General features: G+C 39.1%; 4 protein-coding genes across 4 annotated transcripts; 1 reads left to right on the plus strand and 3 right to left on the minus strand.

The window, feature by feature from the left end:
- Positions 1-2,398: 2,398 nt before the first annotated feature.
- On the plus strand, positions 2,399-3,298 carry LOC141835084 (putative calcium-binding protein CML31). The gene has a single exon (XM_074722511.1). It carries the CDS (start codon positions 2,616-2,618, stop codon positions 3,207-3,209), a length of 594 nt encoding a protein of 197 aa, XP_074578612.1. The 5' UTR covers positions 2,399-2,615; the 3' UTR covers positions 3,210-3,298.
- Positions 3,299-4,136: 838 nt separating this feature from the next.
- On the minus strand, positions 4,137-5,026 carry LOC141834154 (uncharacterized). Its single transcript, XM_074721641.1, has 4 exons — positions 4,931-5,026; positions 4,645-4,842; positions 4,391-4,564; positions 4,137-4,301 (listed from the first exon to the last, which is right to left on the minus strand). Exons 1-4 carry the CDS (start codon positions 5,000-5,002, stop codon positions 4,179-4,181), a joined length of 567 nt encoding a protein of 188 aa, XP_074577742.1. The 5' UTR covers positions 5,003-5,026; the 3' UTR covers positions 4,137-4,178.
- Positions 5,027-5,451: 425 nt separating this feature from the next.
- Positions 5,452-8,699, minus strand: LOC141824469 (uncharacterized protein At4g22758-like). The gene is made up of 4 exons (XM_074711770.1): positions 8,641-8,699; positions 8,276-8,534; positions 8,005-8,203; positions 5,452-5,872 (listed from the first exon to the last, which is right to left on the minus strand). The coding sequence occupies exons 1-4, from the start codon at positions 8,697-8,699 to the stop codon at positions 5,643-5,645; spliced, it is 747 nt and encodes a 248-aa protein (XP_074567871.1). The 3' UTR covers positions 5,452-5,642.
- Positions 8,700-9,182: 483 nt separating this feature from the next.
- LOC141830729 (chaperone protein dnaJ 10-like) lies at positions 9,183-16,296 on the minus strand. The gene is made up of 10 exons (XM_074718156.1): positions 15,782-16,296; positions 14,353-14,412; positions 13,304-13,386; positions 12,961-13,120; positions 12,104-12,233; positions 10,948-11,106; positions 10,584-10,762; positions 10,409-10,489; positions 9,812-9,973; positions 9,183-9,608 (listed from the first exon to the last, which is right to left on the minus strand). Exons 1-9 carry the CDS (start codon positions 15,866-15,868, stop codon positions 9,848-9,850), a joined length of 1,065 nt encoding a protein of 354 aa, XP_074574257.1. The 5' UTR covers positions 15,869-16,296; the 3' UTR covers positions 9,183-9,608; positions 9,812-9,847.
- Between the last annotated feature and the right edge of the window lie 58 nt (positions 16,297-16,354).

A 16,354-nucleotide genomic window follows, 5' to 3' on the forward strand; every position in this document is an offset into this window, starting at 1 on the left:
ACAGCCGCTGGTTTTCTATCCTTTATGATTTATAGTTTCAGATCGAATTCCTGCTTAGTTAATTGCCAGTCTCTCCTAATCTTTCTCGATCGCTTTTGTTTATGTGGCCCTCTCGCATCCATCTTTAACAAGTGCAGCTTTCTGATAAGAAATCACAACCATATGTTGAAGAACACGTCAAAGCTTGGAGATTGTCGATAGATCTTCCGAGTGCTACTTGTCTGTCGAATATTTATTTCATGAAATTAGTCTGTGGAAACAGAGCATACGTTCAGTAACAGATGTATTCGCCTTGTTCACATGTCACAAGGTCCAACACCAGATTCCATTTCGTCATCATTCGTACAAAATGGCGTCCCTACAGTAGATGCAGCAAGATGAACTGATCTTGAACGAACAAGAGATTAACAAACGCAGTTTATTAATTACTGAAACAATCTTTGCAAGTGGGACAAAAAAAATGTTCTTGGAGGCGTCCCATGAAGTTAGTGGTAGAAGTAAAGTGAAGAAGACAGCTCGAAGCGGTGGCCAAGCGGCGATGGCGAGAGCCATTAGCCACAGCCACAGAATGGCTATGCGATCGGAATCCTCTAGCCATCTGTGTGCAGGTCTCGCAGGGGCACCTGCTTCGCTAAGGAAAGCGAAGAGACGTTCCTCGTTGCCCACAAACGCGATGTTGCGGTTGAGAATTAATGGAGCTGCATTGAATTGGCCAATTGGGTGGGCTTACTTTTTATATGGGAAGTGTGGCTGCCGTGTGCAGGATGCCAGATTGCCAGCCTAATAATAGGCCTCACAAGCACGGTATCAAAATTTGACACAAAAAACTTGTTTACTCCTGCACTTTCCTCAGACAAATTATAGTTCTCTGCTGTGGAGAATGTGACAGATCTCGATGGAAAATAATGGTAGGATCACTGATAAGTATACTGTTTATTAAGAAATTGTAAAAAAAAAAAAAATAATAATCAAAATTAACGCCAACCATGACAATTCACCACAAAGAGGGCTTGTGTTTCCGACGAAGACGACTCTGCAGAGCCGTCTGACATGAGCAGTCGATATTGAATTGTCAATCCATCTGAGTAAGGACTCCTCGCAAAAAAGGAAGAGTGCTGCATCCTTTGAAAGGGAAATTCATGTTAATTGCTTCAATTTCGACAAGCTATTAATCTCAATCAAACAGTCACGATTTAGAGTTCGACTCATTGTGCCTGTTTGTAGTTTAGATTTAGGATTTAAATAACAACGTTGTTGACGTATCTACTGCTTATAAATACGTTTATGACACACAAACAGATTTTGGAAACGACAATCTTGGACACAATAATCATCCGAGGAAATATTATCTCTTGTTCTGTTTTGTTGGAAGTTTTTTTTATTTATAAGAAAATAATTTTGAAAATCTACAAATAAATAAACAAAATATTTAAAATCACATTTACTTTAACTTATTAGAGATGAATAATATAATAAATATTTATTTATTTTTAAAACTATAAATTAAATATTTAAAAACCACAGATCCAAACTTTAAGATTCCATTGAGTATTTTTCTTTATTATCTATGTATTTTTTATTAGAAGATTGGAAATAATAATTGCTTGGCAAGTAAATTATCTTGCATGCTATGTGGTGTACAACAACTTGTTTATTTATATTTTTATTCGAAATATATCTTACTTTATAGGTTTAAGTTAATCGTTAATTAATTATTATTTGAGATCTTTGTATTTGGATCTAGCAGTTGAAAAAGAGGTTCATAGAAAATACACCCCGGCCAACCATCGGCAGTTTCCTTCCCCCTTAGCTTGGCGGATAACTACCAGCCGCCGCCCAACCCCAAAACTCAAAAGGAACACACTACTAAACTACAAGCCGACGCAATTAACCTAGTAAGTCTCTGATCTCAATTGCGACGGTGACGTTAACATCTCATGGAAAACATACCATCTCATCTCATCTCATCTTCCTCGAAGTTTCTCTTTACGCGTCCTCTGCGCGTGCCATTTAAGTCGTAGAAAAACACTACCTGCAATAGACGACTTCATATTCTTTTAGTAGAACTTAACTTACGGAAACAAAACAAATCATCAAGAATGGACAGCGCCAGATCGAGGGTTGCGTCCAAGCAAATCAATGCCAATTGCGCGTTGTTTTATTATTTGAATAGTGATAGCGCTGGAGATGAACAATTCAAGTCGCTTGCAAAGACCAGAGGCAACTACCACATCAATTTCATCGAATATGAATCGAGTTTCTTGTTGAGAAAAAAAAACAAGGACCTTTGGAAGACTTTACGCAATGTGGAACCGTACTTTTCCGTGCATTTCATAGCAAACTTCCTGATTAAAAAAAGAAAGGTGTTGAGAGAAATTGCCTGGAAATTTCGCCGCTTCATGAATATTCCAAATGAAGTGCTTATAAGTTTAATGGATTTCGCCGGCTTCTGCGTTGTATATAATAAACGACGAACCTTGAACTTCGATCGGGCTTGGCAATTTTTCCAACGAGTGGTTTCGCCTTTGGATGGAAGCTGCCTCTTCCCATCTCAAGATCGATCACAACCATCATCATTTATCCAACTCGACGTTTGATTGTCTCAGTGATTCGGCATGGACAGCACGATACCAAAGAAGAAGGAGCGCGCAGGTGCATTGCCGAAGCTGATCACTCTGTTCTGCGGCGCGAAATCGCCGCCCAAGAAACAGGGGAAAACAGAGGCCGAGCAGTCGCCGCCGCCGCCGCCTTCTTCGACGATCCCCGCGTCGCTTCCGGCGGCGAGCATCTCCAAGTCGTCGTCGTTGCACCACGTTTTCTGCTACTTCGACGAGAACGGCGACGGGAAGATCTCGGCGACGGAGCTGCAGAGCTGCATGCGGTCGATAGGGGAGGAGCTGTCGCACGAGGATGCGGTGTCGGTGGTGGAGTCGAGCGACAGCGACGGCGACGGCTTGCTGGGGTTCGACGACTTTGTGAGGCTGGTGGAAGGGGAGGAGAGCGAGGAGAAGGAGAAGAATCTGAGGGAGGCGTTCAAGGTGTACCAGGAGGCCGGCGACGGGTGCATCACGCCGAAGAGCCTGCGCCGGGCGCTTGGGAAGCTCGGGGAGGCGAAGAGCGTGGAGGAGTGCAGGGTTATGATCCGGCGGTACGATATCAACGGCGATGGCGTCATCACGTTCGATGAGTTCCGGATGATGATGCTCTAGACCTCTCTCTCTTTCTCTCCTGTCCTGTCTTGTTCATGTCGATTTGTATGAGGATCGTGTTCGAGTTCATCTTGATTTTCATTTGTTAATTTGATTTTCTTAGTAAGTTGAATAAAGGAACTATCCAAATAATTTCAGTTAACTACAAATAGACTAACCAATTGCATAAAGTTAATAGTTGATAGAATCAAAGAATTTGAATAATAATATACTTGTAAAGAGGTTTTCCACTTTAGGGAGAGGTAAACATTATTATTATCACTAGAAATTGTTAGTTAAAGACTAACTTGTTTAAGGTCAAGTTTGCTTTGAAGATTTCATTCGTGATCATAGAAGTTTACTCTATTGTCTCTTTTAAAAAGTATAGGGTATTATAAACCATAGAGAAAGAGAGATTTTTAAATCATGTTAAATTCTTTATTAGTGTATGTTTATCTAGTATTTATTTTAATTGCATGTTTTGAGTTTGTGATGCTTAAAGAATCAATTCAAATTTTGTGCTTAATGTAATATAAAATCTACAATATAATTTGTAACCTTTGAGTTTCAACAATGCGTATAAATATTTTTTACATGATCAAATCTTTATGTGAGTCCTAGGCAACTTTTACCAAATCTGAAGTGAAGATACATTCACTCTTCTCAAAAGAAATTGTTGGTTCTTTAAATTATGAATGGCCATTTTAAAAAAATGTGCATAAACATATTATAATTAAACTACGTGAGATATGCACGAACAAATTAATATTTATTTAGGAATTCGACACATTTCTAAGAAATTCCTATTAACGCTCTAAAATGTATATCCTCAATCCAATACGTGCAATTTCTGAGAACTTTAACTTAATTCCTGTCGATCTAAATATCCATGGAATAGAAAAACTCAAGAAAAAAAAGAGGAAAATCAAACATTTATTTTGCCTCAAAAGAATATTTATTTGTTCATGCGATGTCTCACCGTCGAACCTTTCAGCATCCGACCGTGAGCCATCTCCGATAGAGCCGCGCACGCTCCGCCTGTCTCCTCTCGTTCTGGCAAGCGGCGCCCACCGCCTTCTCCGCCGCGCCCACCGCCTTTTCCAGCTCCTTCACCTTCAACCCGAGGCACAGCATCAATCGACAATGCGTTGCAAGTTTACCTCAATCGATCACCTCGTGCATCAAATTAGGAGGCCGCTCACCTTTATGATGATGGGCTTCTGACTCGGGAGCTCACGGGCGCCGCTCTTGAACGACACCACCGACCTCCACGACCGGGCACCGCCGCTCTCCTTGTTCTTCTCCGCGCGCACTACAGTCTCCGCAGGGGAGGTGCCGCCGCCACCGCCGATGTCCTTGTCCAACTCCAGACTCAGCTACGGAAGGCAAGAAACATGAGCCAAAAGATATACCACAATCAAACAACGACGAACGCCGTCGTCTAATTATTAATTACCTGACGGATTCGCGTCTCGAGCATGTGGAGACGGTCCAAAAGGGCGTCCTTGACTTCCAAGTCGTGCATGGCGGACAGGGAAGTGTATCGGCGGTGTTGGCCGCCGCCGCCGCGCTTCTTAGCCAAGAGCTTCACGTCGGCGGTGAAGTAGCAGTCCGGTGCAGGTAGGAGTCTATGCTTCTCCTCTATCTGCCTCAACTGCATCGATTCTCACGTTATGCGTGCATGAACAAGAAGCATTCCATATATCATTTCATGATGTAAAAAAAAAGGTCTGTAAACGTACCCGAAGATCAAATTGGTCGAGCCGGCTGACGAGGGATTCCACTGGAGCAGATGATCGACTTTGGTCGTCCATAATCTGATCTCACTAGTTAATTCTTCTGCTTGTTCATGGATACAGATCGAATGATAGAGCTGGGGAAGTCTGGTGATTAGTTTATATAGATGGAGTTTTAGCAGTATAATTCGGGGCCATTAGATCCGGTCGGATTTCATCTTCTAATTATGACCACTAATTGGGTCTTCTTTTTCACTTGTAGATCCGGATTTAATCCTCTAATTATGACCACTAATTGCTTCTTCATTTTCTCTTGTAGATCCGGATAGCAAGACTATCGAGGGGCTACCTTGTATCGTTTGAATGATGATCAAAAGTATATTTTATTAAGATAGTGGAAGGTGGGTTCATCTTTTTCTGTTTGATTAAATAGAATTTTCAGCTGGAGCACTAAAATGAGCGAAAATAGGTACGCAAAGTCGAATACAATTAAGTGGTAAACCTGTTAGCAAATCTAATGTCAGATGGATACAAACAGCACGGTGTAAGGGCACCTTGTATTAACTATCAATTGAAGATTACAGACCACAAATGTTTGAAGAAGAAAATCATTTGGCAAAACACGTTGCGTAATCCTACTGAACAACCATTATCAAATATGCAAATGGTTGTTAGATATGCAATCAGCTATGTGTATGATAACTTGAGCATATATTTGTCAATCGAATATACATGCAATACAAGCCACCATCTTCCATATTTTTCTCGTTCGCCTGCCAATCTTCTGTAACCCTTTAGTAACAAATGCAAGGAAAAAGTCAGATGGAATACTTTGTGGTGTCAGGTCAGTGCTTGCGCTTTCAAAGTGGAAGGTGTCGCCGCTTCTATTTGTGTGAAGATAGAAACTCCGGCCACCAACTTCTCCAATCTTGTCACTTTTGCTTATGCCTGTTAAATGGTTTTTTTTTTTCAATCAGACAGTTTTCATTCTTAAGAAGTTTCAAATCACACAGCCTAAGACTAACAAACTCAAAACTTTTACCAAACATAAAGACAATGATCCAAAAGTTTTCTAAATCATATAGCTTTGTGAACCAATAAAAACCAATCAATGCAGTTGTTTAGCTGATTGAATTAGTCATTTGCATCTCAAAAGTCCTTGCTAGTGTTATTTTTTTCCCTTTTTTTCTTTTTGGTCAAGCATGCTAGTATTAGTTGTATTAGGGAAGGTGCCTCAACAAGTCGTGCAGTTTGTTAGAGACGTTGGTTCATGAATCAACACATGGAGCTCCGTTTTTGTTTTTTCTTATGGGGCTAAAAAGTCATGCTATTAATATGCACGAGATATGAACTTGCATTGAATATATGAACAAGCTGGATGCACATTTCACATGATAACTAATTCTATTTTGGAGGGCATGTAGAGACTGATAATTAATTAAATATGCCATTATTAGACATATTGGCTGATTGACAATTATATTGTTTAAAGTCAATGAAATATGCGATGATATTGGTTTGAAACACTCCTAGTGACGTATTGAAAGTTGAAACAATTGTATTCTTCCAGAAAGGAATAGGAAGAAAGCTATAAAGCTATATAAAAAAATATGCACTCCATTTATCTCATCCTAAAAGGAAACAGTATTATTTGTCATATCGCCTATGGAATTTAAGAAAATAAAATTATTTATTTGAGATATCTACTCACATAAAGGTCTTTACTGGGAAAGATCATGACCTCAACATGGAAATATTTGTCAGAGACCTTATTGGATGTTATAACTGATCGTTGTCTTATTTTGAGAGATGAAAATAATAAGCAAACCAACAAAATTGAAATAACAGAGAATTCTAAGTTCAAGTTATTCTATGGAAGATTATGTCACCATGACACCACTTGCAAATCTTATACTAAGATGAATTGAGTTTTATGGGTTTATTCTCCACAAGACTAAAACTTGGTAGAGTGTAACTTTAGTACATACAAATTGACAGGAAAAAAAGGGGGAAAATGGTAACCAATTTCAAGTGTCACAGTTAAGTACTACTGTGAGACTTAAGTACATTTCTAAATCTCAATTAGTGACTCTGTAGACTTAGAATAAGTTCAGAATGTATATTAATAGAAGGTGATGTCAAGAAACCTTGAAGAATATGGTCACTATATTTTTATCTTCATTACTGCACAATAAAAAGTATGCGAAGACATATTTTACATTACTAGAAATGTAAGGAAAAGGCCAACAAGTAAAATGGCACAGAAAGAAAAACTAGATGAAGGGGATTATTGTCTAGTTCATTCAACTAACACCTAGTATCCAGATATGGAGGCAGAGCAAGACCAGAAACAATATGTAAAATGTATACCAAAATATAGGAAAAGCAAGTTCCATGAGAAATATCAACTATCTTTATGAATTACCATGTCAATTTGATCACCTCCATTTTTTATAACAGTGCATTTCAAAACCTTAGTTTGATCCCACCCAGGTCACTAAATATGGAAGCTTCAAATAAGTTTTTTTTTCATAGAATTAAGTTTCATCTTTTAAATTGATGAAGAGTTCAATCTATACTTTCTATAAACGTGCTCTCACTTGGTGGTGGATGAACTAGATAAGATTTGCTCAAACAAACGAATAGATTGAATTGTGTATATATGTATATACTACCAACACTTGTTGGATCGATACATAGGACTTCCTATGATGTTAAGTTTGATTAAGATTATATATATATATATATAGCAAACAACTTAATGACAGCGAAACTGAGTATTCTAGTTATTTGGAATACTTGGAACGATGTTTCTCCAAGTGAATTTTTTAGTCATTATTAAAATTTGTTAATCAAAGAAGAATATCGATTTGTTATTCTGTTCTGGACAGGGTTTGGCAATCTGTCGAGTAACCTAGGTCATGCACGCCACTACGCCCCAGCAGTACATTTACCGCATTGCATAATCGATGCTAAGAGAAATTGCGTTTAACATGACTCAAAGAGCTTAATTACCATGAAAAGAATTCGAATTCGTTAAATTTCTGCAGAGGAGTAGAGGGTAAGTCATAGATCCATACTCTGGAGATTGAAGTGGGAGTAGTGGAGCTGGAAGGAACCAGCAGATCGCCCATCAAGCAAGGGAGTCCTTCCCTCCCTGCTGTACCTATCCACCACCAACGCGATCGCCTCCTCCACGCTGGCTCCCATCTTCACAATCGCCCTGATCGGCCCCGGACTCCCCTCCACCGTCACGCTCACCACCATCTTTGCCCCTTCCTGAAAATCCACCACCATAAGAACCAGCATGTACAGTTACTTTTGATTGAACTAACCACCAAAGTTGTCTACATCAAACGCAACCGAATCTCGAGGCAGCGACGAGAAGGGATCATGGAGGTCGTGGAGGTTTAAGGCCGATCGGCGCTTGATTCCGCAATCGAAGCTGGAAACGAGGAAGGATCCGCCGGTCCGAAGCAGGGGCTCCGAGGAGGAACGCGGTAGGACCCGGATCGGCCTCGGTAGCGCGAAGCGACGGCGGGAGGGGAGAGTGGAGCGACGACTGCCGCTGACCCCGGCGACAGTGGGGGGGTTTGGGGCAGCGTTTGGACTTTTTCCGCTCGGTCATGATGGAAGCGAAGTCAGGCGTCCCGGCGTGGGGTTATGACTCGAGCTTCTTCTATGTCTGTTGCTTGCGTCAGGGGCTGCGACTTTGCGTGCCGTTAGAGTTGCCATTTGCTTCGCGGAGACGAACGACGAGTGTTGTGTCGGCCATCTCCCACCTACGGGAATGGAAGTGGGGCGGCAGAACACGCGGATCCAACCGTCTCCGACTCACTATTTGTTGATTTGACTGGCCGGTGGTTGTGGTAGGACCCACATTGGGTCAGGGTAGGAGAATCTGAATCGTATCAATATAAAATGTTATGAAATCTAATTTAGAAAAAAAAATATATATATTTTTAAATAGATTTGTACAATTTAAATTATCATAACCATAATCTATTGCTTGAAAAATCAAAACCATACGAAATTCAAATGAGTCTGAACAAAATTTGGTTGGAATGACCAAAAAAAGCCTAAAGAATTGAATTTTTTACGTTTTTGAACTTCCATCGATAGACAATACTACTGAAAAACTACTGCGCGTTTAGCTCAAATTTGGCATTTTTAAAACCCCCAGGAGAAACGCAAACACAAGGTGTTTCAAGAAATAAAAATCTTACTGGAGAAATATAAACTCAACGGTGCGCTCAAATTCCACAATACAGATCGATTCTAGAATACATACATGTATATTATACATATACACATTGCATCATTTTTGTCAGAACACCAAATAATGACTAGCTATCATAAGAAATTAAAGCTCTGATGCAGAATGTGAACCCAAATAATCGAGACAAGCATGATGACTTACGATGTACAAGTTGAGCTCAGAACTGCATATATAAAGTTGCATTTTGATTATATGAGAAAACTGAAAGCCCTAGTTTACAAAACTACAAATAATGCAAGCAGCAACGCCTCACTGGTACGCCCATAACTAGCACGAGGCAAGAGCAGCTTGTTACACCAAACTCTGAAGGGATCAAGCATGTCTCTGCGCACCAGGTGGAGCTGTAGGCATGGGGAAGTTGTAGTTAGCACCTGTAAGCTGAGGAGCTTCCACCACGTATGGACTCTGCCACCAAAATTAGATTTTACTTCTTTATAAACTCCATTATATATATTCAGCAAAAACAGAGGAGAAAAATGAGAAGAAACCATACAGAGTTCTCACAGTGCCAAGTTGATTCCGACTAATAAGACAGATGGAAGATTGGCACTGTGGGGCAAACTAACTCAGATTACAATGGCTGATATCTTATGGGAAAGCAACACTACCTGGGCGGCAGTAAGGGCTATGCATATGACGATTGCTCAGTAGTGGATTTTGGTGATGTATCTGGAGAGCTTGCCGTCATTGGATCTTTCAGTTCCACCTAATTTGTTATGGGGCCCCGTAGTCAATGATGATTCTTCACTTCCATTGTTAAGTTTAACCCTCTAAATGAAAACAATAACTTAGTTTCTGCTGTTCAATGCAATCACTACAACTTACGACTGAAATTTTGGCATAAAATAGTTAGCAACAGTGTGAGAGACTATAACATCTGTTTTAAAGAACTATTTGATACACAAGCTGTGGAGAATCATTAGTGAAAATATGGAAATTCCACTCAAGTGAACCATAGGCCAGGTTGGGACATACAACAGCCAGACCAAATGATTGAACAGACGATGCCATCCAGTGGCTGGAGGTTGCAAAACAATGTAGAGTGAATGTAAATGAAATGAACTGCATTTTTTTTTTCTGAATTGTCGTGGATGCCAAAAAAAGTAGCCTCTTGTGCACCATGGTTGTAAAGAAAAAAAAAATCTCAAGTACATTGGAATAAAGAGGAGAATTAGGGGAGTCTAAAGATGGCTTCAGTGACACACCTGAAATATTTTTCCAAGAACTTTCAGACCTTTGGCTCGAGCATGAAGTTCCTCTTTCTTTACATTGTTTTCTTGAAGCACCTAAATTCCAATTAGTAACTAGTGAATAAGATAATTAGGATGACAAATAGTAAATAATATCATCTCATAAGAATAGAGGTCAAAAAGGAAAGACCATCTGACAAACACGGGACAAGGTGGTTTCTATATCAGCAACATTAAGCTTCCACAAGGAATCAATCATCACTTTTTTATGATTCTGCGTATACTCTTCAAGTTCTTCCTCTGTATAATTGCCTTCTGCACTAAGATGCTTTTTAAGGTCTTCCTGTAGCTGCATTAGTGCAATAGCACCTAGATATATAGAAAAAATGTTAGGAACTTAGAAACAACTATGGAACTCATATACCATGATTTTTTTTTCATGTGGGAAGATATGAAGGGTTCTATTTGGATGCTGAGTTTAAAATCATACAGGTAGGCATATAATGTTCATTTATTGTGCAACTCAAGGGCTCATGAGCCAAGTGTTTGCACACCTGTTGCAGCAGTTACTCGTGACTTTATGAGGTGACCTTTGTTTCTAAACCATTCGGCAACAAATGGCACACCCAAGTACATGGCCTTTTTCCCAAGCTCTTTTGCTGCCTGTCTCACATAGATGTATCCTATAGTATTCAACATATCTTCTCCGTAAGCTGTATCAAAAACAATAAAGAGTTAGATTAAGTAGTCGCTTGACATGGGTCTTCAGGGAAATAGCAAAGTTGAATATAGTGCATAAATACTGTAACATGAGATACATATAATCAGGTAGTCACTTGACCTGGGTCTTCTGGGAAAATAGAAAAATTGAATATAGTGCATAAATAGTGTAACATGAGATATATAATAATTGGGTAGTCACTTGATATGGACTCGTGGGAAAATAGTGAACATATACGTAACATGAAACAATCTAGGAAAACTTAAAAGGCATTGAAAACAAAAAACATCATCCAGAGATATGGTATTGATATTCATAAAATTAAGCCAAAGATATTCATGAACAGATCTGATATGCAACAAATCATTGGATATGATCTTTGGATGTTTAGATAATTCTCAAAATTATTGCTTAATTTAACTATCTAGAAACATGTAGAGTAAAAGTATTTATCTTTCAGAACATTAATTGGCTTGATATAGCAGATATGTAAAGTATTGGATTGGAATTTAGGGTGTTTAGATCATTCTGAACATTAGAAACCACATTTCTTTGCTTGATTTATTTATTTTTAATCAAAATTCCAATTACAAAATCTTCATATATTTCAGTTTATTTTTCTCATAAAGTAACCATGTTGCATTCTTCTATGTACTGAACATCTTCAACCTTCAAGTGCAGAATTGATAACAATTTAACTCCACAAATATTATTGGCAGATCTGAACAACACTCAAGTTGTAATTGTTCTAATTAGTTTTGCATCAAATTATTTTCTGAGTCGTGACTTGCCTTACAACACTAGCTCTTAGAGCAAGATGCTGATCTTTTTAAGTAAATAAAAAAGGTTTTCTTTGTGGCACTAATCTCATGTTTGAGTTACCAGGGCTACAGCAATTGATTTAAAGCTTGAGTTTCAGAAAACATGACCTTCAGATGCTTGATACTTAACAAGTCAGAAGAAACTACAAGAAAAAAAATGATGAATACCTGCATTTGAAAGCCTTGTGACCTCAGTTTCAGCATGACTAATGAAATCATCTATGTTTCCTTGAACATACTGGTGGAGTCGGTTTTTCAGTGTGTCTGCAAGTTTCTCCTCTCTTTCTTTTTGAATGGTCTGAGGAAAAATTCATCAACTTGCATGTTACTTTGATTACGAGGAAAGAATTTACTAGTAGACAAGCTTGAGATCATAAAATTACACAAATGAAAGCTTTTTATCATCCAACTAAAATAATTTACTAGAATTTTCAAGGCACAAGCAATTGCCTTCTTTTTCATGATTTGGTTTGCATGAGTGGCACTCAGCATTAACCCAAACCATATATAACATATTGCTTTGTGTTTGTTGTGGCTTGATACCCTCACCCCGGGGGCCCCTCCAGTACTGCCCCTCCAGTACTTCCCCAAGAGATCTGGAAGGGAGCTAATCATGAGGGGCTTCGCCCTGATCTAGTAGCCCACTGCATGAGGGAGTGAGGCAACCAATAATATTTCAAAGGATGCTTCTAAAGCTAAACCAAAATGGACTGTGATGCAAGTTTTTCAAGTAATTTATTTCTTGTAAAAAAAAAACAAGTAGAATAAAAACATTGAATTAATCTGACTAAATAAATCCTATATGTTCATCCTGAACCATCTTTTTATTTTGTTAGAATGTTGCGCCTGAAATGACTAAATGACTCTTTTAAACCAACAAAGAAATAAAAGGTCAATCACTCTTGAGCATTCTTACATTCCTCAAAAGAAAATTCATCCTATTCCTTTGCGGTTGGTTTTGTGGATACACAAAATAAATGAAGCATGCGACCATATGTTAGAAATAGGTAATCACATATAGATACCCTCAATGTTTCTTGCAACTTTTTGGCATCGATTTGTTCCCCTTCAATGAAAATATCAAGTGAAGCCATTGATGCCATGGCAAGCTGACCAATGTACTCCTCAAATAGCTCACTCCCGAAAAGCATTGCAAAGATTGCTGCAGGATCAATAATTGCTTCCCTGTAAATATGCAAGTAGGCAAAGATCAGCCCATTCAATAAAGCATTGGTTTTGAAATAAATTACAAATACAAACTTTTCATTTTCAGCAAGATGATAATTTGATTAAACCATTTTTTCTACATAAAAGTAACATATAGTTCATTGTGGTAGTTTAAAAAGTATTATTATAAAGGTATCTTACGTGGAAATGCCTGATTTTCCAAATGCATCATAAGCTTGGCGTTGTGTCGGATCACTTAATACTTGGTATGCCTCCCCCAAAGCCTGAAGATTAGGAGTTGCCAAAGCTTTAGAAAATAAGGAACAAGCTCAAACCCTGGATATCATATGTTATTTGGGCAAATAAACTGAAATACAAATTGAATTTGCAGAGAAGTCTTCAGTGATAGTGAATCTTCCAACTTTAATCAATTCATGCACTCTTTAAATGCAACTACTTAATTTTCTTTGACAGGAAGGAGTCCATGCCAGTGCCGGTCAATACATGATTGATTGAGTTTTGGTAACATTGTTTTTAGTCATCCTCAACATCTATAATCATGATGTGGGTTTAAAGGTTGGGGAACAGTAGGAGCCTAAGAAGTGGTCCATTGCAATGTTTGCTTGAGAAGCTTTTCATGGATTCAAAGTCCAAAGGGGTGAGCAAACAACACAAGGATTTCACTAATCATCAAGCAAAAAATATGCAACTATATGAGTTGAAGCCAGGGTGTTGCAGGCCTACAGTCTTAAATGGTCACATGGAAAAGTGTGATGGCATAAGTTGCTCTTTTATTGTGGTGGAGTCCCCCCTCTAAGTGGCTACTCAGTTTGAGATAGAATGAGCTCCACCATACTCTCAACATATCAGAGCCAATGACATACATCAGATTTATGATGGTTGCAAGCGCCTTGCTGAGGACAAGGTGCTCCACGCGCATAATCTCATGGGGACAAGTGTAATGGCACAAATTGTGCATATATTGAGCAGAATTCCTCTCCTATTAAGTTGCTAATCATTTTTTGGAAGGAAGCGGCTCCTCTCCTCTTTTAACAGTATGAAAGACGAGCTATGAAAATCAATAGTAGGATATATTGAGATGTAAGCCAAAGTTACTTACAGAAGATTGAAGAAAGAAAAGATACCAAATGTCACTACCAAACCAAAACTAATAAAATCTAACTGGTAAATATTTATTGGCTAAAGAAATTTCAACAATCCTCACTTCTGGGTTAAAACATATCACTTACCTGAAAATTTTGAGCTGCAAGAGGATCATTTGGGTTTTTATCAGGATGCACCTGCCTTGCCTACAAATAGCATAGTGACATTAAGCTTAAGAATATTACATGAAGAATGCTAAGAAATATTCTCAGTTACAAACTACAACAATTCGGAAAGAAAAGACTTCAGTAGATAAGCTATAATTTTAAGGTTTTTAGCACTTTTGCTTTAAGTTGCTCTTCATCATTTGATATTTGTCATACATGGTAACTTTCCAAACTTCAAATAAGCACTTATTGAAAGAAGGTAGGAACTTATCTCATGAATTGTCATCAGCAATCAAATTCCAAACTAAAATTTTGAGTTTTCATCTCGTTTCCCATTGTCATTAGCTATTCTGAACCTTTTAAGAAACCATGATATTCCATAGCATAGAAGTACACGATATGTAAAACAAGAGGAAGAAAAAAACCCCGTTAATAGAGCAAAAGGAAGCCCATCATCTAGTATAATCTTTTTATTATTATTATTATTATTAATATGAAAGACTAGGTAGTGTTGGTGCAATTGATCCGTAGAAAGCTTGACCATGGGGAGGCTGTTGATGGTCATACTTCTGTTGGGTTAATTTTAATGCGGTTGCATGTTAAACAAAATTGATAAAATATTCTTATGCCACGTGTTGAGATATTTGCGGATACAGGATCTTGACAATAATTGTGGTGTCATTTGGCTAGTTTGATGGCTAGAAGGCTCAGCGGGTAAAGGAGAACAGATGCTTGCCAATGGAATCCACGGAGAGTAAACTCCAGGAGGGTAGAAGTCCCGACAAGTCTCGGAGAGTAAGCTCCTAGCAGGAGGACCGAATGTTTGCATTGTGCTATTAAGGTATTGCATTTGCAAGAGCATTTGAAAGAATTTGTATTACAAGTTGCAATTTATTCATCCCCTTCTAGATGCATGACAATCTCAACAGGAACAGCTAGCTTGAGTGGTGCATTTTGGTATTTTTCAAACATGTAATCAATCTCCAGAGAAGCGCACTCTATAACAAAATAGCAATGTCAAACCCGAAAAATCATCTAATGTTGTAACATGTATTTAACTCAAAGCGTTCAAAGACGCGCCACGATAGTTCACTCCACCCGAAATATGGAACGAAGAGAAGATAAGACAGGAGAAGTACAGAACAGGGCTGCTCACTGGAAGCCCGAAAATTTTGGCGATCCGTTGACAACTCACAGACTGCCTCACAATCAGAGAATGCAAAATAACTCACGAATATACTTAAAGGAGGCCGCTGCAGAAAAAGGGAGTTCGAGCAACTGTGAAATTGAATAATCCAGAACTAGATGTGAGGATGAGGGACAAGCGTAATGGGAGGCAAATAAAAAATTGAGCGAGAATGACCGAGCCGTCTGAAAAGCCCAATATTGGCGAGGAAGAGAAACTAACCTTCACGTAGTAGGCCTTCTTGATATCAGCTTCGGTGGCTGAGGGGCTGACACCAAGCACGTCATAGTAGTCAGTCTCCTTTACCATCTCCGCCGCCCCCTCCGCGCTGTCTCTTCTCTTTCTCCTTTCGCACAGGTCTTCTTATCTACCACTCAAGCCCACAGCAGCAGAAGCGGCGTTGGTGGGCGAATCTACTCCGGTGATCGGATCCGATCTGCAACAAAATATATATATACGTGTGTATATATATATATCTCCCTTGCAGTTGTCGAGGAACCAAAATCTAATTCTTTCACTTCTCAAATCCTCTCTCTCTCTCTCCGTCGTCGGTGCCAGACACAAGACGTCTCAGGAGTCTTTTCCTCGGTGAAAACTGAAACGGGCCGATGCAGGAGGAAGCTCGAGCAAGAGAAGATGGGAGGGGAAAAATGGTTGATGATCGTTTGACTCGGTGCCGATGGAGCGGTATCGTCCGAATTCCTCGCTGACCTCAGATTGATGATTCTCTTGTACGCGCCTCGTGCTGCTAGCCAAAGTGGACCCGGCGCCTTTTATATTCCTAACTCTCGCCTG

Source organism: Curcuma longa, chromosome 1 (assembly GCF_044706935.1).
Source record: "Curcuma longa cultivar G26 ecotype Majalengka, Jawa Barat chromosome 1, ITB_CL_G26_1.1, whole genome shotgun sequence".
In the NCBI taxonomy this organism is placed as follows: Eukaryota; Viridiplantae; Streptophyta; class Magnoliopsida; order Zingiberales; family Zingiberaceae; genus Curcuma; species Curcuma longa.